This window comes from Serinus canaria, chromosome 3, assembly GCF_022539315.1.
Source record: "Serinus canaria isolate serCan28SL12 chromosome 3, serCan2020, whole genome shotgun sequence".
NCBI lineage: Eukaryota > Metazoa > Chordata > Aves > Passeriformes > Fringillidae > Serinus > Serinus canaria.
In genome coordinates, this window is record NC_066316.1 from 23,221,893 (window position 1) to 23,248,832 (window position 26,940).

At 38.4% G+C, this 26,940-nt stretch overlaps 1 protein-coding gene across 2 annotated transcripts in view; it reads right to left on the minus strand.

Annotated features, from left to right (window-relative positions):
- Window positions 1–25,757, minus strand: part of SYT14 (synaptotagmin 14) — an 87,122-nt gene extending 61,365 nt beyond the window's left edge. For both annotated transcript variants that reach the window (XM_050972544.1, XM_050972543.1), the window contains exons 1-2: window positions 25,666–25,757; window positions 13,713–13,760 (exon numbers count right to left, since the gene is read on the minus strand). In XM_050972544.1, the coding sequence (XP_050828501.1) occupies window positions 13,713–13,760; window positions 25,666–25,678 (61 nt within the window). In that variant the 5' untranslated portion in view covers window positions 25,679–25,757. The remainder of the gene's footprint in view (window positions 1–13,712; window positions 13,761–25,665) is intronic.
- Between the last annotated feature and the right edge of the window lie 1,183 nt (window positions 25,758–26,940).

The following is a 26,940-nucleotide window of genomic DNA, read 5'->3' on the forward strand; positions in this document are numbered from 1 at the left end:
AACAGAAGCTACCAAAACCAATGATTTCTAAGGGAACACCTGAGACAGCACTGGAAAGGAGCTAAGAGCTCCCCATCTCCTGGAGGTTTGGCTGCCTCTGCTCTAGGACAGCTTTGAGACAATGCTGTTGAGGAGGGACTGAGCCTTTGCCCTGTTCACCTTGTCATGCTCAGCACCTGGCTCCTCTTCCCTCAGGGACCAGCTGGCCCACCCAGCCCTCTGGCAAGCAGGATACTTAATGAGCAAAAAACAGAGTGAGAAAAACCATGTATGGACATTTGCATATGAACGAAGAAAGAGCTAATAGAAAGTGAAATAGAGATAAAGCACACCAAAAACCAGGTGGGGAAAAAGAGGCCAAAGCAGACTGACATGCCTTAGAGAATACATAAAATAAAGAATATGTAATTGCTATTAAGCAGATGTCTGCAAGGCAGTATTGGGGATCTTTGAAAGGTGTAGAATCTTTGACATCCACCAGTACCTAACAACATCGATTACACCATTTAAGACTAAGATTGTCAAGGAGCAGGTTTTAGAAATATGAAATCTGCAAATGGATGTGGCAAATTGAAGCAATGGGAAGAGTATTTAAATGGCAATTTGTTTATTTGAAAGGAGAGTGGGCAGGGAAAGGGATATAGAAGAGCACCAAAACCAAGAATCTAGAAATGTGAGAAATAAGTAACAACTTATAAATGCAGTTCAAGACCAAGAGAGGGCAGATCTTTTGAAAGGAGTGCAGATGCCCACAGACTATAATGAAGCTGAGCTGCTTCATTAATAAAGGCTGCCAGGATCTCACAGGGAAGGCCCTTAGGAAACCCAGCGGACTCTTCACAAGCTCTATATTCAAAAAACTTGAAGCAAGAAGCTAAAATAGTGACAGAATTGCAAATTTATTATGAAGTAGGGCGGGAGGTTAAAGTGAAAGGTTATAAAACTGGAACTCAATAGTATTTGGATGCAATTTACAGGCAAAAACGTAATAGAACCCAGTAACTACATGCAATTAACAACCACGTAAAGCATTACAGAACTGTGATTTCTAGTGATATGTAACAGATTAATTAATCTGTTAACTGGTTTATTACTAGTGTACTGACAATTAAGAAACATTATGTCTCAAACCTGCATTCTAAACAGGAATAGTAACACCTAAGAGTAACACCAGAGCTGAACATAGCTGCATTAATCTGGAAGAAAACTGGGATTTCACATATCACTTTTCTTCCTCCTGACTTTGCAAGACTAGATTCAACTTTAAAATTCCCGTTCTTGGGGGTTGATTTTTTTTTTTTCTATTTAATAAAGATTTATGAAGCTTTATCAGATTTACAAATTCTATATGCCAAGGTCTTGGCACTTCACTTTAGGACTATAATGCTGCATGGTAACATCTTTCATTATTGAAAAAGGAGTGGAATTAAAGAACAGTTGGCAACAGACTCAGCATTCAGCAATGCAATACAAAAGGACAAGACGCAGGAGTCCGAAATAACTGCAAGAAGAGTTCCAATTGGAGATGAGGCGGGAAAAATACAGAATGAGAGAAGTTTATCACTAGAACAGATTGCCTAGATCAGTTATAGAATCCAACTTCAATGTTATTCCTGCTTTGAGCAGGGGACTGAACTGTAAATTGCTTCCCCAGGAGCCTTCCAAATGAAATCATTCTCTGATTTGACATATGCCCTTTGTAAATCTGGGCTCATGCATCTATGTAAAAGTACTGACTGAGAAACACATGCAGTTCCACAACCTCCTCAGTTCATTTTGCAGGATGACAGGGAACATTTGTGTCTGTGGTGCTGTTCTTCAGTTATTATACAGGTGTCTTTTAAACCCGACAAAGAAAGAAAGATCCAAAGAAATGTGCCTTCCACCATGAAAAACAAATTGGACAGATTTGCACTTCTGTTTTGAGCTGGACATCCAGACCTATTTAAAACTGGCCATTATTTTTGCTCCACTTCTTACCTCTGACCAGAAGAGATCATGTAACATTTTGCCTAAACCACCCCTGAAAATTTTCCCATGAAAAGGAACTTGCCAACAACTTCAAATGAGACATCCTGCTGCATCAAGAGGGGTAACAAGGTGAGAAAAGTGGATTTCTATCCTGGAACAGAGGGGAAAGTCAGATTTTTTTTTTAATTAATATTTTAATTATCATTAACTTTGGCATGTGTCAGGCATTCATTTACTGTTTGTCAAGTGTCTATTTATCATTTTTCATGGAATCTTTCCACACACGGGAATACTCTGAGTTTTGACAAAAGCCTCAATTCATATATATTAATTTTTTACCTCAAAGCTTAACAGATTAAATCTCCCCAAGTTCTGCTGGCAGCAGGCATGCTCCCACCCCTTCCAAGACTGCATATGGATAACTGAGAATATCTGAGGCAATCAAAACAACAGCCAGTTTTCTCTGAATTATTGATCCTGACCCAAATGAAACGAGGGACTGGGCCCAGAACAGAAAACCTTCATTTTCAGTAAGTTCCAGCTACAACATCTATCAAACACAGAGGCAGTAGCTGAAAAGGCAGCAAGAGGGGACTGCAATTCACCAGAACACAGGGACTAGCAGAAGTGAAAGAGCAGTAGTAGGTGGCACAGGTTAATGATGTTCAGGGAGGAAATCCGTGTGAGCTATGAAGAAGGTGAGATGCCAGCTTAAGGTACAGGGAAAAAGTCAGAAAGCAAAGAGAAGGCAAAAAAGAAGACAGATCAGAAGGCAGACAAAGATCATGGGACCTTTGAATGAACTGTGAGAATGATTGCTTTATTATTGGAGCAGGCTGTCCTAAGCAACTTCACCTGAATTCAGTGTGCAGGAGATTTAACTGAATTCCAGTCATGGAATGATTCTCAACAAAGAGCAGTGACAGTCTCCTTTAAATAGGATATATTAACTGTACAGCATCTTCAGGGAAAAACACTCTCACATAGGTCACATCTGATCTTTTCAAGCTGTAGGTTTAAATTGCATTTTTAAAATTTTTACTTATGCTTATGTTGTTCAGCAATCACCTGCCTTGCTCCATGAAAATACGTGTTTAAGGAAGTTAAGCACAACCTAAAAGGAGCTGAAAGTTGAATACTTTGGGTTTTTTTTCTCCAGTACTTGCTGGATACTAAGTAGTTAAAAAAGGCACTGTCTGAAAGCCTTATAGTTCTCTATGGAAACACAGTATCTGATGACATTTTTCTGGATGAAAAAAGAAACATTGGCTGATACCTTACAAAAAGAATGAAACTTTAGCTGCAGCAAAACTAATTAATTATTTATGTAATTCAGTGTGAACATAGGACTTGAAAATTATATTTCTGTATCAATTTGCACTCATGTAAAGAGTCTTAGAATACTTGTTCACAGATTAGTTAAATTATCAAGCTGAAATCCTGTAAAGTATTTACATTATAAAGCCAGGGGGAAAAAAAAATGCACTTCAATTTTCCACATGAAATGTGCACAGATTCCCATCCATGAATTCAGGTTTTATACATCACATTAATCCTTCAGTTAGTTTCTCACAGCTTAAGTATCAAGCAGGTATACTTTGTAGACATGAAAAATTTAAAAGTTTTTACATAAAAACTACATCTATGCCACATTCACCAACCAAATTATTTTGATTCAAAACATATTCTAATAAATCCTGAGCTGTCTCAGAATTAATTGTACCATGAAAAGCATTTTTAAAACTCTCAGAGATTCCCAGTGGTTTCTTCTACTATCAGACATCAGTAGGAAAGCAATATTTTATCAAAGTCATCCTTTAAATTCAAAGGTCCTACTTCTATAAACTTCATCATTATTTTTGGCTCTTAAGAAAAACACCAATGAAATTCTGAATTTATGTTTGAAACTCATTATAATATAGGGCAGTTTTAGAAATACTAAAAGAAAAAAAGTCTTTGTAGAAAGTTACCAAGACTAACTGAATTGCTGGCAAAAAAAAAATCATAATCATTACAGAAGTATTACCCTAACATCACTTTAAGTCCATTTTGTTGTTATCATCACTATAATAAGAAGTATTAGAACACAGAAACTTACCATTTCTTCATCTTAAATATCAAATTAGCACCTCTTTCTCAAATAATAACTTCTTTGTTATGACATAATGTTTCATTTCAAAAAGTTGTTTCAAACTCTTCAGAAAATGACATCTTCAAATATACACTACCAAAACAACAAAATTCCTCAGATATTTTAAAAAGATGAAATATTTTTATATGAAATTTAAAATAATTTCATATTTTATTATGTATCTAGCCGCAAGCTTTCTTTAATTTGAAGTCAACTATTTTTGGATCTTTCACACTCTACATCATACCACTCACTTAGCTAGTAATGTACAAAGCCACACAGTTATCTTAGTGATGTTTCAATTATTCATTTACAAATGCAATACTATCTCTTCTGTACACAAATAAAGTAATGAGGGGGTATGAACTGAAAAACGCCAATTACCTTTAGGATCCTAGCACAAAAAACATTTGAAATCTAATATGTAAGCTTGGTTTTTTTTATAACTTGGGTTTTGGTTTTTTTTTTTTTTACAACTTGATCTAAGATACTTTAGCCCTTTAAATTCTTTTAAATGTACAGGACCGTTGTTTTGTATTTAGTCCTGAAAAAGAATTATTCACTGTTGTTCATTTTTTACACCATTACATCTTGACAATCCATGAAAATAATCTGTGCTGTCCAGCTCAAAATATTTTCATCCAAATGCCATTCACTGCTGCTTGTCACTTCTTTCCAACTTTGCCACTAGCACAAGAAATTAACATATTTTTAGAAAGCTGAGCAGGTTACTGAACAAAACAACAAGATTTGTGCCTTGATTGCCTTTTCTCCATGCTTGAATTATTTATCTCCAAACAGGATGTATTTATTTCTCACAGACATGTCATAACAGAAAAAAAACCACACAAATCCCTCTACACCTGAGTCTGCTCACAAGTGAAATACTTTGGTCTGATTACTCAACAGGAGTAGGGACTGTATTTTCATACGTGTCAATTTACATGCAAATTTCTTTTACTAATTACATAGGGTTGTCTCTTCTTTAAAAGCCAGTAACTGAACTTGACTGCTAACTAAGATTTCATGGTCTTTCTAAACAGCTTTTCTTTAACAATGGAAACTCAATACACAGCGTTTCACAGCAATTTGTGAATTCGTACATAATTACCATCTTTTTGTTTGCTGGAGTAATTGAAGAAGCAACAAGTGAATAGAACCTTTTAAACAAAATGCTACACCTACAGGGCTTTATCCACTGTTGCATTAGAATTCTGACTAAAAACCCTAAATTCTTGACTACCTTCACTGTTTCAAAAACATGAACTATATTTGGCAGCATTCACTATTAAAATACTTTCCCATATAAAAAACAAAAGCAACTGTACCACAAAAACTGACTAGCTGAGGTTGCTGCTAAAAAGCAGTGACAGACAATGAACACTAAACATTTTATTGAACAAGTCAAAAGACAAAATTCCAAACATATATCCTATGATTCCTGTTCTATTCTTTCTTCTATCTCCTATATAAAACATGGATTATGCAATTCCCTTCTAAAAATTTACCTATTTCTTTTTTGTTTTGCCAAAACAAATATCAGGGGGCCTTTTAACTCAACTTAAACCACACAATTACATCTCATATATCAATGCTTTTAATTTTTTGGTTACGTTTAGGTAACATTAAAACGAAAGCTTTTCTATATAAAGATGCTGCCCCCTCCAATTCCAAACTGAATTGCCTTTCCTGGTGCAGCACAGACTTCTTATCTTGGCCCACTACTGATGGCTGCATCTCTCAGCCTGCTCTGCTAAATACATTTTATTCTGCCAGTTTTCTGATGCTCCTTCCTCCAGGTTTGCTGCTCCTGCGTCTCGCACTTTTTTGGACAGCAAGTTTACACGCTCTCCAGTACAAATTACAAGCCCCTGCAACATGAGCTACCTGTATTTCAACAATTCTATATCAACATCCAGGACAAAACCCTGAGCAACAGCAATTTCAAAGGAGCACAAACTTGAAATGACAACTCAATTCAATTTCAAGGCAAAACTGAAAAGAGCTCTGCATTTCCTAAATAAGAAAATTATAAACAATTCTAGCAACGTGAACCTCTCAGAAGTTTTTTAAGACTGACAGAATGAGACGAGGATGAAAGTGGTTCTATTTGGAATAACAATGCCCTTTAAATGGACCTTTCACAGAAATACTGTGGAAGACACAAAATTTATATTTTCTGAAGTGATACATGATGTCACTTTTGGGTTAATTTCAAAAAGATGTCACATTAAGCAAAAAATAAATGTGCTTGTTCACACAAAAAGTCTACTGGAATTAGTGTATCATGAAAGCAACACTGGTCTAACTCCACTGCCACTCCGATTCCAGTGGAAATTTATCAGAAATAATAACAATGTATTTAAAATTCCATTTTTGTCACTTCATCCTGGCTGTGGGATATTATGCATTGCTACAGAAACAAAGCAGAACTTCTTTTTCCCTTTGTTTCCTTAATATCTAATTACAAGGACTAACATGAAAAACATATTTTTACATCTAGATTCCAGGAATTCTTATACACAGGAAGAAATTCCAGAACGTATTTTAATTAACAAATTCAGTTCATTTGATTTTATTACGATCAATTAAATTACTTGACTAAATAATTATATCAAATGGAATTCATTTACTTCATAAAATACTGTTCTAGAACCATAGAAAACCTTGAGTTGGAAGGAACCCACAAGGATCAAAGTCCAATTCTTATCCCTGCACACACCATCCCAAAGAAGAGCATTGTCCAAATGCTCCTTGAGCTCTGCCAGGCTCGGTGCTGTGACCACTGACCTGGGGAACCTGAGCCAGTGTCCAGCCATCCTCTGGGGGAAGAACCTTGTCCTGATATCCCACCTAAACCTCCCCTGACACAGCTTCAGGCCATTCCCTCACGTCCTGTCACTGGGCACCACTGAGCACAGACCAGTGCCTGCCCCTCCTCTTCCCCTCACAAGAAGTTGTAACTGCAGTGAGATCTCCCCTCAGTCTCCTCCAGGCTGAACAGATCAAGGCACCTCAGCCATTTCTAACTCACATTTTATGATAAAACCAGCTTGCTTCATTACATTAACTAATCACATCCATAAGTGCAAAAAACTGCTTGTGGCAGTTCTAGTACTGCCTCTACAGATTGTCTTTTCCAGGATTCTTTCCCCTTTCTTTTAAATACTGTGCTGAAACTGTCTTTTGCTGATAAATTTAATTACAGGAAAAAGAGGACCCTTGGCTCCAAAATACCACTGATCTAAGAAAGAATTTAGGAAAAATTGACGCCCTACTCTGAGATGGAGATTTAAACTTTTGACAGAAATCTTTTAATTCCTAAATCCTTATATGCTGAAAAAGTTGTCAGCCTGCCATCCCTGCTGATTTACCAGTCCCTCAATGCCTTTTCTCTCTTACATGGAATTCATCTCTGATTAAATAGTATCTCACAACAGAAATCTCTGAAAAGAAACAGCAAAGGAAGCATCTCATTTTCCACTTGAAATAGACACTGATCATGGAATCATCTTGATTACCTCCAAATCCCAATAATCTGTTGCAATTACATAGCATATTACATGACTATTATCCACACAGTGGGTAAGAGAACAGCAGTGATTATAATTTTTAATGGTATTCTCAAATAATCCTCCCAAAGCAAAAATATTAAAGACCCACAGGGGTCTAGAGACTTCCAGTTTAAAAGTTCATACCCATCACAAAGTAGCTCTCTACTGTGGGGAGAGAAAAATAATCTATGTAATAAAAATACTTTAAAACCTCATTTTTCTCTATCAGACACTACAATTAACAATAAAGCATGAGACAATCCATGTAATCCAACAGTAATTAACCAGGATATACAGCAAAGTACTGCATGGTAAAAATGATTATATGAACATGAGAACTTGAGTGAAGAAATGCCAGGATTTGTATATAGCAAACTTCATACACACCAAACTTGCCATAGAAGGAAAGATACAGCCATAGCTGGAATTAAGTGACCCCAGTAGCTGCTGCATTCCAGAAGACTCCAAACACAGGAGAACACACAAAATATTATTCTGCTTCCTGTATGGGCATCAGTAAGCTCAAAGAAAAGTATTTACTCTGTATTGAATTTTCTCTAATCCAAAACATGTACATACAGATTACTTTTCCAACAGAGTGCAAATTCAGAATATATATTCTGGTGGTGTTAATTTTAACATTATTTCTTTTTTTTTTTTTTAACAGGTAGCAATATATCTAAATATCTCCCAAGTGTATGAGGTTTAGTATCCATGGGATGAAAATTTTTTTCAAGCCTTGAAAAAAAAGTATTAATTACTATTTTCTTCAGATATTATAAAAGTGGCTTCAATTTTTATAGTTTCTAAATGAAGAGTTTTTTTATTTCTCTTTGTAAAAAGAAAAAGTGCACTTTATTTTGTACTGTCCAAATCTGAACCTCCAAGTGAGTACAGAAACAACAATATTTGCATTTTACATTAATATGAGGATATCTAATATAAAGAAATTTGCTCCCATCTGTGACATGACCTTTCTCCTGATGAAGAACAAATATTTCTACCAACTGGATGACTGCAGCAAGAAAAGGGAAAATCATTTTATTTCTTTTTCTGAGGCAGTTACTTAGTGTAGACTATCACAAATAGTGTAAGATAACTTGAGTATCAGATGCAGTTGACTTTCAACTTAATAATGTTTCTACTGTAAAATGAAACTAATGAATAAATGTTACTTTTTGCCATTTGGAATAAGTGCAATTGGCAGCTTAACATTCAGACACATGCAAATGGTGAGGATAGTTGACCAGAACATTAAAAAGGAATAGTTCTACTTAAAACATACTTCTGACAAAGCAAAAATTCACACCTTCTTATCTTTTCAAAATTATTATTCCAAGTGACATTTTTCATTGTCAGACGAAGACATTGTCTTTTTGCAACTTCTCTTTTGCATATTAAAGAGAGCACTTCTGTTCCATTCTTAGTCACAAAGTCAGTTTGCTGAATAATTTCTTTTGTTTGCAAGATTGCCACAACAATAGAAAGGAAAGAACATCTTGCAAAAGAAAAAAAAGGGCTTAAAAATAATTTTTAAACTTCTGTTCAACTCAGCCCTTACTTGGACACTCCATCTACATTTCCATGAATTAAATACAAAACACACTGCTGAGTTAGAAATATCACTTTGCACTACTTCAAAAATAAACAAGTGAAAAATGTTGGGAGAAGAAACCAAAAAATAATTTGGCCATATATATTTTCCCCTTTAATGTCACTTCCATGTCACACAATGAATACATAGCAGAATATATTAAAGAGGAGTTTCTTTAGTTATAGCTCAATATTGTAAACACTCATCACAAATCTGTCTTACTTGTACAAAGAGAACCTTAAACAGCCTTAATTAAAACATTACTAAATCTAACAGCTAATTCCAAGTTAGACTTGCAGCTGCACTATACTGCTAAAAAAGATATATTGTTCTCAAGTCTAATCTCAAGTTCTTTGAATTCTTTTACTTCCATAGCAAATAACCAAAGGAACAACTTACACAAATATCCTGACTCTCTCAAAACCAGCTGGATACTAGGAAGATATCCAGCAAAAAGACAAACTGTTAACTGAGTCATTTCAGAGAAACTCTGTCACCTTCCACTGTCAAAAACTAAGCAGGACTCCTCTTTCCACAGCCAAGTCTTCAATTTCTATTGTCAGACACTAAAAAAATATGTGAACACAAACTTGCATTAAATAATAGAAGTAAACAAAATGCTAATTTATAATAAAAGCAAGAATTTCTTTTTTCCTTTTTTCCAATTTCCAGATTTCAATAATGTGTAAATATAAAACCACACAAACACTTCAACTACTTGACTATATTAAACAGAGGAGACACATATTGCAGTGATTCCTTAATAGCTGACCATCTTTTAAGTTCTTTTTACAAGCTGGGAAGTGACTTGTTCAGTATTTTCTAGCTATTAGTTGTTATATAACAGCCACAAAATACTCCCATTTTCAGGACACACACTCCCTATATTTATGCATTTAGAGGAAGCCTCTTTAAAAATACATAAGAATTAGTTTTTAAGGCTTTCCAGAAAAGCCTATTAGTTTCCTTACTCCTGATCAGCTCTTTGCAGATTCTTCTCAAAAATGTATGAATCTGCTAAAAGGAAACCAAGTAAAAAAACCCTGCAAAAGTACTGCAATCCTTCTTGTGCAGCCTAGAGGGGGACACACCACAGTCTCTCTTGGGCAACTACAACACTATAGCAACATTAATGTGACACAGGAGGAGGCCTGTGCCAGACAATTGCTACATCTTTGGGTAGCAAACCTGAGTCCTGTATCGATACCTTACTGGGATCATATTTACACTAGAACTGACATAATCTCAGATATTCCATGAACATCATCCCTGGTACTTGCATACCTCTGAGTCTATCATTTAAACTGATATCATCTGAGAAATACAAAACCTAAAAAACAGGAAAATTGAGGTTTCAAGATATTACATTTTTACAGCTGAATAATCTTAGAGCAGACATTTCCTTTTTAAGGCTTACATTTTGCTTTCAAGCTATGCCTTCAACTACGAAGTTGTTGAAGCTAAGAAGTTTTCATTATGTTATTTGAGCTAAATGGTGTAGTCACAGCTTTGAAGACCTTTCTGGTCCCTTTCCACATTTCATCATCTAACACTAGAAGGTTTCTATTTTCCAAGCAAAAAATAAAAGGGCAGGTAAGAAAAATACAATTTAGGAATGCATTACTTCACTGACTAGAAAGAAAAATTAACCACCAGCAAGAGGTGTTCTTCAAGTCATATAATCCCCATATAAATTGTAATTACATTCCATCACTTGAAACCGGAAAGTTTTCCCATGTATTATTCATAGAAGACACATACTTGCTTGCATGCTTACTTTCCCCTTTTCCCTATTCAGGGCAAAAAAAAAAAAAAGATGGAACATCACTGTTTATCCTATTAGCTGCTTCTCAACAGCTGTGTACTTGGAAGCACTGTAAGAAAGATGGGCAGACAAGCAAAGCACAAATGTACACTGCAAAACTCCAGTTCCTTAATGCAGGCTATTTACTACTAATGTTTCTTTCAGAGGTTCCACACAGGCATTCCAACTCCAGTCAAAGAGCAGTCACAGTTACCCACCATCCCCTGGCAGAAAACATGAGAGGCTTTCAGGCAAATAGCAAATGGAGAACCATTTTGTCAAACACCACCAGCTCTCAAAGCTTCACGGACAGTAGTCGATGAAAATGAGGGAGTGGATAAATGCCAGGAGTGCTGGAATGTACTCTCCTTGTGCCACAGTCACACAGACACCAGAGGAAAAGGAGAAGGGCACACTGCAACCTTGCTCAGCACCAGACCAGACTGCAGGGAATTACCCATGTGTCAGTGTGAACACTTAATCTGTCCATTCAACTTCTACTGTGAGCTCACAGACCAAAAAACAGCTTAGCTTTCAGGGCACAGCCATGAGATGGGAAATTCCATCCTGTATAAGCTTGACATGAGCGCTCAGTGACATTAAGGACAAAGCTGGAAGGTCTGATTTGACCAGCTCGAGACTGCTGGCAGCCAGGAACTCTCAGCTTGGAAATGCCTTCCTATACTGAGGATGTCAATAGAGATCTTGAGTCTGCAATCTCATCCTGGCAAGCAAGCAGGGCTGGACAACTGGAGAATAAAGTAATCCTTAGGAGTCTTGATCAGACAATAAAAGCATCTTGAATGAGCATCAGAAGATGTAAAGTCTTAGACAAAGTAACCAAAAGCCCACTGGAAGATTTGCAGTACAATGGCAACCACCTCCTGCTTTAAAGGTACACTTCAAGTATGGAGTGAAGACAGACAGGAATGCACCAAATCCATGCACCACAAGGAGAAATTTGTCAGTAACATAGGGACATACAAGGTTAGAATGTACATGGAAACTCATATGAACTAAAAAGGAACCCAACATAATGCAAGTATAAATGTCACTAAAAGGATATTTCTCTTTTAATCACACTTACCCCAGGCTAATTTATAACCACCAATGCTAAAACACAAGTTCTGTGCTATTTTTATTTAATTTATTGTATCAATGGCTAACAGAGCTTAGAATTCAATGCTGAAATATAACACAGAATCTTAAAGAAACAAACAACACATCTTTTCAATTTAACTTCCCAGCAATTAACATTAAAACCATACAACACTGTCTCCAAGAACACAGTAAATTTGTTTTTCTTAAAATCAGTACAGCATCCTAAAATAAATAAGGATTAGCAAGATTAACAGCTCTTGAAAGTTCATCAGAAGGCTTTCTGAAATTCCAATGAGTTTCCCAATTCAGAAAGATAAACAGCAGCTATTACAGAAGGAATACAGTGCACTGTGTGTACCACCTTATCTGTCAATGGAAAAAGAGAGACAGCAATAAAAAGAAAAAAATCACCTGCCCTCCAAAAGGAGAAAGAATTTTATAAAAGCAAGATCTAAATGATTCACAGTTTAGAGAAGCAGAGAAATGTTCTTAATTACAGTACTGTAGCACATACACACTCAAAAATTTTTGTAACAGATATTTGGGAAAGTTCACTTGTGACCACACAGCTATTCTGACCTTAACTGGTAGACTTAATCCTGAGGTTAGGCGCTGTTAAATAAATGTTTCAATAAACCCAAACAATTTTACCAAAATGTCTCAGTGAATGCAATGGAAATGAAAAGGACAAACTAAATTTCTTCCCACACAGCATACTCTGTGGTTTGACAATACTATAGAGGCAGTCAAACACTAAGTTGTTGTCAAAAGAGTCTTGCAGTTTCACTCCTCTCCCACCACGTTTTCTAACTCCTTCCTTTTGAAAGCACTGAGACTCTTCTGACCTAACCCAGACTCAATTCAAGGAACTAATCCTTGAACAAACTTTTTTTTTTTTTGGATTAGCTTTCAGATGAGAAGACAGAAATTCAACAGCAACGCTGCAGGAAGGAGCACAGGGCTGCCAGAAGGGACAGAAAAGAGAACTGTATCAGGCTTTTACATCAGCTGAGCTGTTCTGCTGAGCTCCAACTTCAGCCACTGCAGCTCAGCTTTAAGCTGTAACCAGCCTTCCCTGGAGCACAGCTCTGCTCTGTGCTCTGTCAGTTGCTGGTCTCACTATTGCTGCAGCTGTTAGCAAAGAAGTTTGAGTCATTAGGATCTCACCTGAAATCAGAGGCAGAGATTGCCAGGTCATTACATCAGTTTTTTAAAACAGCCTCACACTTTCTATTAATGATGAAATTCATATAATCATACAAATATAAAGCAAAGATCAAAGTTTTCATGGTTACGCATCACAGCTTAACAACATTAACAAATTCCATGTAACTCAGTGAATTTTGGAAGAGCACATTTTTCCCTCTTGTGAAAAATCAAATTTTATTTTATAATTTCACTATTTTTTCCTATTGACATTGTCAGCATCAAAAGATTCTGCAACACAAAGATGCAGTACTAAGATCCACAAAAAGTCAGAGCATAACACTTGGCAGCAGATTTCTCACCAGGACTATTCACAAGCTTAGGAGTTCACTTTCACAAATTATTTCTTACCTTTTCTGATGCAGATCAGTTCATGTACACCACAAGTTCGTTCTCCACCTGGGTGGAAATACACCATTAGAAAACAGTAACAATTAAAATGTATTTCATTTCTTTATAAGGCTTATAAACAGTGAAAAAGAAAGTTCCAAAATTCTGTCAATCCATAAAAATGCAGAAGATTGCCTTAACAAAGTTTCAAATTATACATTAAATCCTTTGGAAAAACCAATAAATGTATATTTGGCTCAATATTGCTAATGGTGGTACAGTCCGAAGAGCTTTACACTGAATTTATACAGATAAAATTATAAAAGCAAGCACCTTAACTGAAGCCACACTAATATCTCCCAGGCACAGACATAATTTCCTTTTTGGAGAAAACTACCTACAGAAGAACTGTGAAAATAACAAAAAAATTACCAATATAATAGAATGCCAAGATAACATTATGATTACCTTCCACAGTAATTAAAAAACAAACAAAAAAATCCCCAAAACCCAACCCTATTTACAAACACTTGGATTGCCCAGAATTTCTCCTTTAGATAATTTTTAAATTAAAAAACCAGCTGTATAGACCTTGAGATATTTATTCAAGAATACTAAAATCATTGTTAGAGATACTACGCTTTTTTTCACATTTTAATAAAGACTATTTTAATTGGAATTACAGCTTGTAAACAAAACACCAACACAAAATATCTAAACTAAAAATATTTTGGAGTGATATGCCCCATGATCAAACCTTAAAATTCCAAACTACATCAAGTTATGGCTTCTCTTAAGTACACCCTAACCCACTCAGCCTTTTTCCACTGACAGCAAGAGTGCATGGATACAAATACAGAACTGAGGGGAACTGCCAGGGATTTCATACCCAGTTCTCTGCAATCTCATGAAAATACAAAACAAAGTTTCAAAACCTCACAAAACATCTATTTCATATCCAATAATCACTCCTTGGCTCCAGACACTTCAAAATGCACTAAAACAAGCTTTAGGTAATAAAATTCTCCCCTTCTCAAAAACATGGAAACACATTACACAGCACTTATTACTCTCCTCCATTCCATAATAAATTAATTATGACATACAATACAGCATGTAATGATATCAACCAACACTTTAAATTCTTAACTGGTAACAGACAGCAAGATGGTATAGTAAAACTTTAAGATACTACCCATATTTCTACTTAAATTTACACTTTAAAGAAATAACTGTAGGAAATCCAGCTATTGGAGTGAGAAAGGATAAAAGGGATCAAATAAATGAAATTAAAATGTAACTCTTCTAAAATAAAATTAATTTCTGTGAAAGTAAAAAGAATCCTCATTTTATGTCAACATACTCAGAAATATGAAATACAAGCTTCAAATATACTCTTGAATGCAAAATTAAGTACCAGTGAGTCTGAGGATCCCAGGAGTTTTGTAGAATCATCACCCTTACAAAATCCTGTTGTGATAGCAATATAATTCCCTCTTTCAGTGCTAGGCAACATCATTTTCATTCAGAAAGGATTTTGACAGGAAAACATAAGAAAAACTAAATTTAAAATATAATCCCCTTTTATAATAACAAGGCATTAAAAAACATGCAAACGAAACCTAAAACCAGACAGAAGGAGGAGATTACAATCTTCTTTAAAGTCATTGCAATCATCTTTAGGGGACAAAAGATAAAGCAGAAGAGTGACTGAAAGTCTTCTCCCTAGAGTTTTTGCCCTGTTAGTTTTAAATTCGGTAGTGAAGAAAAAAATTAAAATTATGGCAAAAAATAAAATAATTTTTCATTACACAGATGTCAGACAGTTAAAAATAAGGATTCACCTAAAACTCACAGAGATAAGAGAGCAGCAATAGATTTTATTTATATTCACTACTCTCAGTGAAATCAACCAGTTTGAAATTGTATCACAAAATACAAATTCTGGATTCGGATTCTGCATTGCTACCTATCGTTTTATAAAGCAAGAGATCTTTACTCAGACATTCAACTTCTAAGGTAAGATAGTGTTCCACCAAATAAAGCCTTTACATCAATCACCATGTTGCTTTTTATTGACCAAAAGGTTACGAAATAAATTCATACCATTTAACAGGCATCCAGTCAGGATTTTATTCCTTTTCATTTTCCTAGAAAATGCTGGAATGTTATTTCTTTTTTTAATAGGTGATTCATTTATTACTTCTTTTTCAAGCTGATTTTGGATGGAAGTCAACCATTAAATAAAAACACATCAAATTATATAAAAGTTAAAGAAAGTATCTTTTATATTTTAAATTAACGTAGTAAAGACGTGACATTTTATCCTCAATTGACTTGGACTGATTCTTCTTTTCCTCTGTGATCCTCAGAACCGTGGAACTAATACATAATTTACACTTTGCTTTTATTCATGGACTAACAAATAAACCCAAGTTTTTCCATCTTTACAAATCCCAAGAATTTTCTCAGCTCTCAATAAACTAGCTACTGAAAGAAACCAAACTGAAAATATGGAAACATTTTCCATGACAGCAAGATGCCAACCTTTAATTTAGCATTTCAGTCTGAAAATAGTGGGTTTGTGTTGGTTAGCCCACAAATCCCAAAGGTTCAGCGGCATGACACACTTAAATTTTATTATTTAAATATTATTTTTAGATAATTTATCATAGTATAGTATTAGTTCACCACAATGCTATAGTTAATTAAAATTTACGCTTGATTTAGACACAAATTATTGTTAGTTCAATTCCATCTTGACTAGGAACATAATCTATTTAAGATTTTAAGGTTTTGAGTGAGTTTACATATAAAACTACATAATACTCTGTCCAAAATGTAACTTGAGAAGAGAAACAAACCCACCTGGGTACAGAGAGCTTTTCATAATGTCAGACAATGGAAGTAAAATGAAAAATAATGAAAGATCAAATACTTTTAGAACTGCACATTCAACAAAACATTTTCATTTTCTTGAGCAAGAAGAACCACCTAGTGGTCCTAAAAATCTAAATCATTCAAACAGTTAACACAAAAAGAATGGCCAGATGTTTTCCAGAGGCAGCTGATGAAGTTTAATTTTCTCAATTAAAGACAAAGGTTTTGTCTCTATTTGCTAAAATGACAATGGCAGCAACAAGACGAAAAGAGGTACATCAAAGATGAATACTGAATTTTGTATTACCTCAAAATTTTATGTCTTTCTAAACTAGCACAATTCAAGATTGAAAGGTCTACTGTGCTCAGAGTTTAGCTGGAACTTCACTAGATGCTGATAATAGTGGTCAAGAAAATCTAGCACAGGCATTCCCATAGAGTGCTGTAGGTTGGGAATGAATGACATCTACAGCACTTTCTCTAACGCTGGTCCAGGTCTGAAGGACCAGCGTTAGAGAAAGTTCCTCTGAGCCTCAACCAGCCATGTTCTGCAATGGACCACAATTCCAGGACCTCTGGGGTACCTTCTCAGGGGGAAGGTGTCACCCCTGTCACTGGGAGCACTTCCCCCTTACAGCCAGCCAGGACTCTCCTTGATGTAGCTCACAACCACTGCCCACATGCTTTCACTGGGCAGCTTAAGAACCCATGTCCATCTCTCAGACCCCCCTGCACAATGAAAGGCTGCAAGAGTACCTGTCAGATCTCCCCAGGCTACACAGATGTATTTCTAAGCCTCTCCTCATGTGCCAGGTACTCTAAGTTCCCTCTCAGCTTAGTGGCACTCTGCTGAGGTCTCCAGTTTGTCAGCCTCTCATGCTGGATTAAAACAGCTGGATACAGACCACAGACACGTGGCTGGTCCATGTTCAGCTCACTGCTCACCGGGATCCTCAGGGTCTCTTTGCTCAGAGGTGCTCCCAGCCAGCCTGTCTCCAGCTGGTAGTGCAGGGTTTGGACTTCACCTGTCCTTGTGGAAGCTTCTGAGGATTCTTCAGCCCACTCTGAACTTGCTGAACCCTTGCCAGCACTGCCCTCCAGCTTATTAACTACTCCTTCCATGGTGTCATCCATAAACTCAGCCAGGGTACATTCCATCCCACCAATAAACATGGTGCACAGTCCCAGTTCCAGCAGCAAAACTGTGATGCAACTTAGGCTGCTGCATGTAAAGTTCATTATTCTTCAGAAAAAAATCCACGTTGGTAGCTGCAGCAGAACATTACACTGTATCACAAAAGCCTTTTGTCAGCAGGTGTAATTTTTTCAGATGCACTTTTTACATGATAAATTACTTTCCTGCTGAGAATTGTTTTTTAATTAGCATTTTCATAAGTTTGGATCACATTCAACAAACGTTTACTTAACATTTTATTCAACAATAGACAACTATTTTTTCCCTTGGCAAACCCACGACATTCCAGCATGGAACAACACCACTGAGCAGGTTGAGTAGCAGGAACAGGGTGCTACAGTATAGAAACATAAAACAGGATACACGTGAAAAAGTCCAACACAATGTTAATGTTACTGTGTCTAAGCATGTGGAAACACTAATCCTTCTGCTAGGAATGCAAGAGACCCAGGAAAACCATTCTTATGTTAAGGGTTTCATACAACATGCTACAAATTTATTTAAAAAGACAACTATAATGAGAGAGTTCTGGATTGCATATACCAACAAATCTACTTGAAAAACTGCCTCATGCCATGAACTGAATTCTGGGCTTGGATGAACAGACAGCCAACTGTAATGGAAAATAAAGAAAGCTGAAGACTTTTGCACAACAGCAACCCTACTGAGAGCTGCCATCAGTGTTTTTCCTAAAAAGGTTACATACAATCATTAGCCCACCCCCACTCATGGTGTAAAATCACCTCTGCATTCCTTTAGCATCCTTTTCCACAAGTTTAGTCTACAAATAATACTGCATACATCAAAATAGAAATGGTTAAAGTTGAATGCTGAGAACTAGTCAAAAAGCAAACTAAAAAGCAAACAACATCTCAATTAAAAGAAGAGAGACAGCAAGGTAAGAAAAAAATTACTATTATATATAGTTATTTATATGTAAACATCTTTTACGTTTTGTGCAGTTTTGGTCTCCTCTTGGTCCCACAACCTCAAAGAATAAAATAGAACCACAGAAGACACAGAGAAAGACCCCCAAAAAAGTCAATAAAAATAGTTAAAAAACAAATGGTTTCAATATGAGGAGTGACTTAATAGACTAAGACTCTTGGACCTGAAAAAACCCACAACAGATGGTGGATTTAAACAGGTGAATACAGAACAATTACTCACTGTCTAACCCACTAATAAGAGAAATAACTATCAGACTAAATTAGCAGTAGACATGTTCAAGACCAGAAGAGTAAAACTCAGAAATCTATGTTCTGATTTTATGATTCGAACTCTTCCTGTAAAGAATATTCTTCTTTGCTTGCCCAATTTAAAAAGATCCCTATCTAATAATTTCTTAGCCTAAGGATAGGTTATCTACCTGTCCCAAGAATATTTTGGGTTTTGTTATCCAACTATAAAAGTAATGGCAAACATCAAAACATTTTTTCCATGGGAAAAAATGAAATTTTTAAATTATATTTGTAATCAACAGAACCAATGACACTGACCAATGAATTAGCAATCAGTGACAACTGATCAAGAACAGTGTAGCCATTTCTGTTTCTCAAACAAATTTTGCATTCAAACCTACCCACACTAAAATACATGGAAGCTCCTATACGGAAGCAGCTAAAAAGAGTCAGATTTTCTAAGCTAAGTCATAAAGCAGAGAGGTTGTTTGGGACCTTCTCCTCTCATCATGAAAATAGTATTATCTCTGCTTCCTTTCTATCCAAAATGACCACAAACTTCTCTTTTCCTACTCTTCTGACAACTGAAATATAATTAGCAATAAAATAATATTAGTAAGTTCTTTATTTCACTTTGTTCTCAGTCAAGTACTTCTTCAGGTAAGTCTTACTGGTGAAAATTAAGAAATACAGTAAATAAAACCAGCAATAGAAACATCCAGTAAAAATGGCTCAAATTTGACCTAAAACCTATAATTTTCTTTTTACTAAAAATAGAAAGAGAACCCGAAAACAACTTCACTAAAAATGACAAAAAGATTAAACATACATTGACAAGCAATGTACAATGCTATCAAATGTTCAGGAAATAAAAAAGAGGATGTCAGCAACAAAAGCTGGGAAAAAAAAAGATGAAAAGTTAGTATGACTTTTAGCAAATTCCTACTGTTTTTAATTAACAACACTAATCACTACTCTAGAGCTAAGTTTCACAGGAGAAAGTAAACTGAGAAACATTTCTTCTTTTAAAATTACACTATGATCTATGGAGAAAAATATACTCATAGAAATAGTTTCAAAATATTTCAGATAATGCAGTAAATTTGCGATACAAAAGAAAATTACTAAGAAGAATCTGTATTGCAAAAGATTCCACTTGGTAGGAAAACTGATTATTTTAGCCTACAGAACAAAAGTACCCATAAGATGTGTCCCCTTTTCACATCAAAGATTATTCTCCTCTGCAGAATGGGACCAATTAGTTCACAAACTCAACACTCACTTGCTGCCTCTGAATTAACTTTCCAAATCTTCCCAAAATTTCCTCTTCTTATTCTACAAACAGATTCACACAGAAATCAGGAAACATCTCCCATCTCCAAGAGTGAAACACACAAAAATTAGGAGGTTCAGTGATTAATTGCTGACTTGAAATCCACTCCAACTTTTACATGCAACATGGACCTTTGGCCTTATGCAGTTCAGAACTTAACAATATTCAGGAAAAAGTTGGAGAGTATCAGCTGTGAATCCCTTGCATCAGTCACTACAAAACCTGGAAGAGGTATAACTGAATTAGGCTGAAGAGAAAACAAGACCAAATGGTTAAAGGAGTTGAAAGTTCTCTGGAAGAGAGCAAAACTCTTTCCTTTCTAAGAGTTTCCCTGTATTTGGATGGCAACACAGGCAAACATTTTTAATCAGGTAGTGACTCCATGTTTACTTTCCTGCATGTCTATCTTGAAAGCCAAGAACTCCAACCTGCAGAAGTGCTAGGCATTAAAAATTAAGAGAATTCAAGAAAAATTTCACTCTGAACACATCAACTGTTCTTATATTAAGTATGATAGCTTCATCTCAGCCCACGGGGAACTTGTCAAAAAGAAGTCTGTAAAACATTAGAGATTAGGTGGGGTTTTTAAAAAAGGTTGCCCCCTTTGTTATCTAAAGATAAGAGACCTGCCAGCTTTCTTTATTTCAATAGATTCAATACTGCAGCGATGATGGTGTAAGACAATCCAACCAGGAAACTGGTGATTTTGCCTGTGGCACAAGGTTTCACTGTCATCAGCAAATAATGCAGGCAATCATCCTTACAATGACAATACCAGGCAACACTCACTGAATAGTTTCCACCACAGTCACTGGATAAGCATAAGGCAGCATTAAACCAATTCTGTGTGGCTGATCCAATATGATACCTTGACATGTGATCCACCACACAGTTGACAAATGTGTTTAAAAGTGGGCCTAAGTATAAAATATGTCTTCTTATATTTATGCTTCATTAAATACTGATGATGCTGCTCAACCCCTGCCCTGGCCACACCAGCTTGGATTCAGAAGCACTACTGTCATTTCAGGTCAGCACTAACTTGAGGATCTCCATGTCACCTTACACCCTTCTAGTGCACCCTGCAGTGACACCTGCACAGCCCAGGTAAGCAGGAAGTCAAGATAAAACTGTTCCCCAGGCCAGATTCAACCTACAAGCCACACATGATACTCCTACTTAAGCTCTGTAAGCAGCTCATTGCTCTGTTGTTTCCTTTTCTAGATTCTGGAAATTTGCAGCTAGGCATAGTTTTCATGTGACCTATATGAAGCAGTGTTCTAAATACTCTCTTTTTGTAATCATAAACAAAAAGTAGGTTCATTCCATAATTTCTTTGTTTCCCAAGGAAATGAGGGCTATATAATTAAACAGTTCACTTCCTGCCTCATCCTTGTATTGTTTACAAATTCTCTTGCTCATTTAAGACAAAATAGTCAGAAAGTTTTAAGAAACTAACGTAATATTTCATAAAAATCAGCAGTCAAATACAACAGAAACACAAGTCCCACTGAACACAAGGACAGCCTACCAGCTAATAAACCCCTGCACAGCACAAACAAGTGCAAACCAAGCTGCTGGAAGGTTGGGAAAAAGAAGGACACAATCTTCTCAGAAACCTCAGAGAGACCAGGGCACTTCACAGACACTCACGAACAAAATTATCAAAAAGGTACATACTTGGTAAAGACCTTGACCTCTACATCAGGAAGGAGAAGTGTTAAACTGATAGAAGCACAGGGGGAAAATAGAGGAAGCCATGCTCATTAGTCTCATTACTCTCTCAGTAATCTACTAGATGACTACACTAACAGCACACTGTAATTCTTTCTCCTCTGCTAGATTCCTTTTATCTGTACAGCTCATTATTGTCTTTAATGCTACTTCTCATTTGTTAGCACTAAACTTCTCACAATGGAAACCATACGAAAGAGTTTAAAATTGAAAAGATTTAGCTCGGTCTGAGAAGGTTCATCTCCAGATATTTTCCCCTCCTTGAGAAACATAAACTTATATAGCCTGCACTAGATTACAGCATGTTCAAGTGCGGCCCAAAAATCTGGTAAAAGTAGATTCATAAGGATATACAAGACACACAACTCTACCTTAGGTTATAAAACATTCTACCTGTGACCTCTAACATTTCTTTGCCTGCCCCACTCTGTGCAACACATGGAAACGTGGTTTCCATTGCTGGTTCCTCACCCAGACCTCAGTTCAAAAGACTTCTCTTAAGGAAGGCACCAAAGCTTTGCTATTGCTCAAAAGAGGAGCAGCATAGAGCAATCAAGTTATGTTGCCATGAGGAACATTACCACAGTGGTGCTGAAGGATTCTCAGAAGTCACTCCTCAACTTTCTTTCCTGCTCCAAGCCAACTGCCACAAGACCCTAGGCTTGGGCAGCAGTAGATGGGAAGATTTTAATCTCAGACTGCCCACCAGTCTGGCTTTACTACTGCTTTCAGTTTGGCCTTACTCCCTACCGCACTTAACTGCTCCCCATCTGATACTCTTCATCTTAATCCTGCCCGATAAAAAGTGGAAATATTAAGCAATAAATACCCTTGCATCAAAAAACAGAGCTTCTAGTAAATACTAATTGTGTTTGGAGGATAACTATAGAGAAACTAAGAACTGCAAATATAATTCTTTAAACTCATTTGAGCCAGAATTTTTCCAATAGAGCTGCTGTCTGTTGTTTCCTCAAAAATCTGAGATTACCAGACCTAGGCAAACTCTAACTGGATGTCTTTATAAAGATATACAAATGGAACATGTTTTAACATGACATGAACTTTCTAAAGAAAAAGATGTCACAGTTCCTGCAATCACTAGATCAGGGCTGTGAACTTGCTCACATGAAGATACTTGTGTTTTAAACGTCTGTCATTGAGCGTAACAAACCACTGACATTGACCAAAAGGGTCCCTGGCCACGGCACCCTGCTTCTCTGTAACACTTCACACAAAATGCCTCACTTTTACAAAAACTTTGGGGTTTAGTGTTAGAACCACTGGAAGCTGGTATGTGAAAAAGTGACTCTGGAAACGGTACTTTAAAAGATTTTTTAAGAACAGGCAAAAGCAGCCAACAAATTCTATATTAATTTGAGCTCTTTTATTTTGTGCACTCTTCACATCTGTGTCCTGCTTTGAAGGAGTTTTGAACTGCTTTATATTTATTCTTCAAAGGGAAGTTTTCAGTCTTGATAATTTTCTTTCCCTCTACCAAAAACAAAGAAAAAAAATTAAAAATCTGGCCAAATGCAGTGTCCTTAAAACTGAGCAAGGTATTTTCTCTTTTTACGTAAATACATTTACAAATTTACTTTGACAGAATGCAAATTCTGTATTTTGACAGTTTAGACTAGAAATCCCATGGTTTGATTCTGCCTTCAAGAGCTAATATTCAACCCAAACTCATATTTTTTAACTGCTGGCCAGAACACAGTACTGCTAAAAATTACAGTCAAGGCAAGGTACAGTTGCACTACAGGAGGGAGAGATCATCAAGGTAAGGAATAAAAATTGTAACACCTACCAACAGCCCTACAGCAATCAGCTAGTCAGCTGAAAACAAAGAGGAGGCATGCCTGCTACAGGCTACAACAGAAAAATACATTGTATTTTCTGTCTTCGGGAACTGGAGTCCTAAATCAAAACCTTGCAGACCACTTTCATGACTGGGATGGTTTTTAATCCCACCTCACATTTAAATGTAAACTATGCACCCAATTTTCTCAAGAGCTTAAGTCCCATTTTGGATATTTCAAATAAGCATCTACAGGACAGTTGAGCTATTTCTGAAGTCTGGCCATAATAAGAAGTGTTGCATTTTTTTCAAAGGCTAGATTGCTTCATTCATCCATGGCTATTTGCATTAACTTTAAAGAAATAATACCCTAAATCCTCTGAAGATATTACACATGAATTTCACATATTGTGAATATTTTCAGATCTAACAGATCCTCACAGATTTCTGGGATAATGCTGCCTAAAATGAAAAGAGAGACAGATTTTGAAGGATAATTTTTTTTTTTTTTGAGCTCAAGTTATGTAAAACGTCCAGACCCAGCAGAATTTTTTTGCTATCTTCTTGATAATATTAAGAGGACTTTTCAGCAGAAAAGAACCCAGCCAACACAAAGCTGGCCAGCTCAGACTCCTGGTGTGCACAGCTTCCAAGACAGGGTGAACACGCAGCTTTGCTTGATCAGTGCAACTTCTCCTTACAGAGGCCTGAATCCAGGGAAACTGACAGCAGAGAAGCATCCCACATGCGAAACAAACCAGAACAGTTTGTTTCCCCCACATACCCACTGTTTTCCTAAATCCTTTAAGCTATAACAACAGATGCTTTCAGAAAGAAACACCTCGGCCGAGGAAGCTGTATACTTTAGGTCCTTGTCTGGCTAGAAATAAAGTTCTGCTTGTTTTTTGGGGTTTTTTTAAGGATTTTTAACGATGTGTAAAATTACTCTCAGAGTTGAGAGGTTTCAAAGCAAAGCTCAGAAGCCCTGCCTTTGAAGATGAGCATCTCCAAACAAACCCAACAAGTGTCTAGTACATTTCGCCGCTTTGTTGTTGTTTCTAAGTGATGACTAGAAAGATCTGCGGACAGCAGCTCCTGTGCAGCCTGTTAGCGCCCAGCAACCGGCGGAGAGCAAGGAGCATCCCTCGCCTGGGGACTCAGTTTTCCGAGACTCCGGGGCCCGGAGAGTGACAACGAGTTTTAGAGCAGTTGGCAAAGTCCCTGCGGGGAGGGCGGACGGGGCTGCGCACCTCCGGCGCCGACCTTCCCGGCTGGGGTGCGGGGGCCCGGGCAGTCCGGGACCCGGCGGCGGGCAGGGACGGCAGAGCCTGGCCCGGGGGCTGCGCCGCCCGCCCCCGCCTCCCCGCCGGAGCAAGGGCGGCTCACGGCACGGGGGGTGGACGGCTCCGTCCTCCTCGGGTCCCCTCCGCGACGCCCACGGGCGCACGCCCGGCATCCCCAGAGCAGGCGGCGGCGGAGAAGGAGGAGAAGGAGAAAGGAGGATGCCGGCCACCGTGCCAGGGATTTATTTACCCCGCCCGGCTCCCGGGCACGGAGACGGGAGGAGGGAGCACCACACTCACCTCTCCCCCATCATCAAAGAGCCCTTGACCCGTAGCCCCCGCAGCCGGGCCGAGGGGGACGGGGAGCAGAGGAGGCGCCCCCCCACCGCCCTCCTCGGCTGGGGTCCCGCTCGGCTTCGGTGCGCCCCCACCTCCCGCCGCGGTGGGAGCCCTTCCTCCCCCCCGGAGCCGCCCCTCTCCCCGTGCCCGGGGGAGGAGAGGGAGAGGAGGGGGCTGGGGGAGGGGAGCGGTTCGGGGCGAGAGAGAGGAGCCCGTTATTGGCCTACTTACCATCAATCGCCATGATCCCCGGCGGGGTGGGCCGTACCAAGCGGAGGGAGCGCACGCAGGAGAGGCGCTGCCGGGCGCCGCGGCTGCCAGGCGGGAGCGGCGGGAGGGGCGGGGCGGAGGTGAGCGGGGCGGGGCCGGGGCGCGTCACTCCGCCCGCCGCCGCCCGGCCCCGCCCGGCCCCGCCCGCCGCCGCCAGCCCTCAACCCTCAGCCCTCAGCCCCTCACGGGCCCCGGGGCAAGGACGGCCCGCCAAGGGGAGCTCCGCCGCTTTCCATGGTGCCGTTCCCTGGGTCTCCTTCTCAAAGCGAGTGGCTGAAATAAAACCCAAAGCTCTGAGGGCACTGAGTGTCAGCAAAGCCGTGCTTCACGCTTCTGCTTCACAGAATCACGGGATACCCTGAGCTGAAAGCGACCCAAAAGGGTCATCGAGTCCAAGTCGTGGGCCTGCACAAGACACACCAAGAGTGCTGAGAGCATTGTCCAAAAGCTTTCTGAGCTCTGCCAGGCTTGGTGCTGTGATCGCTGACCTGGGGAACCTGAGCCAGTGTCCAACCATCCTTGTCCTGATATCCCACCTAAACCTCCCCTGACACAGCTTCAGGTCATTCCCTCACGTCCTGTCACTGGGCACCACTGAGCACAGACCAGTGCCTGCCCCTCCTCTTCCCCTCACAAGAAGTTGTAACTGCAGTGAGATCTCCCCTCAGTCTCCTCCAGGCTGAACAGATCAAGGCACCTCAGCCATTTCTAACTCACATTTTATGATAAAACCAGCTTGCTTCATTACATTAACTAATCACATCCATAAGTGCACAAAACTGCTTGAGGCAGCTCTAGTACTGCCTCTACAGATTGTCTTTTCCAGGATTCTTTCCCCTTTCTTTTAAAATACTGTGCTGAAACTGTCTTTTGGAGGTAAGTTTAAAGGGAGTGGATTCTCCCCCTCTATTCCACTCTCATGAGAACACACCTAGAATACCATACCCAGCTCTGGGGCTACCAGTATAAGGCTGTGGATCTGCTGGAGCAGGTCAAGAGATGTTCGAGCCTCTGTTGCTACTCCTTCCTGTCCCACCCGCCACAGGTTCTTCCTCTTTCCCTGGAGTTCTGTAGTTGTTGTCCCAGCCAGGGAATTCTTCTACACTCCCTTCCTTACCTCCCAGAAGTGGCAAAAGGATCATCACAGTGAGCAAAGGGACAGGGTTTTGCAAGGCCCTGCAGAGTTTACCACAAGGATCCAGAAGGACATCTGGGGCAAACCATGCATGGCTCCTG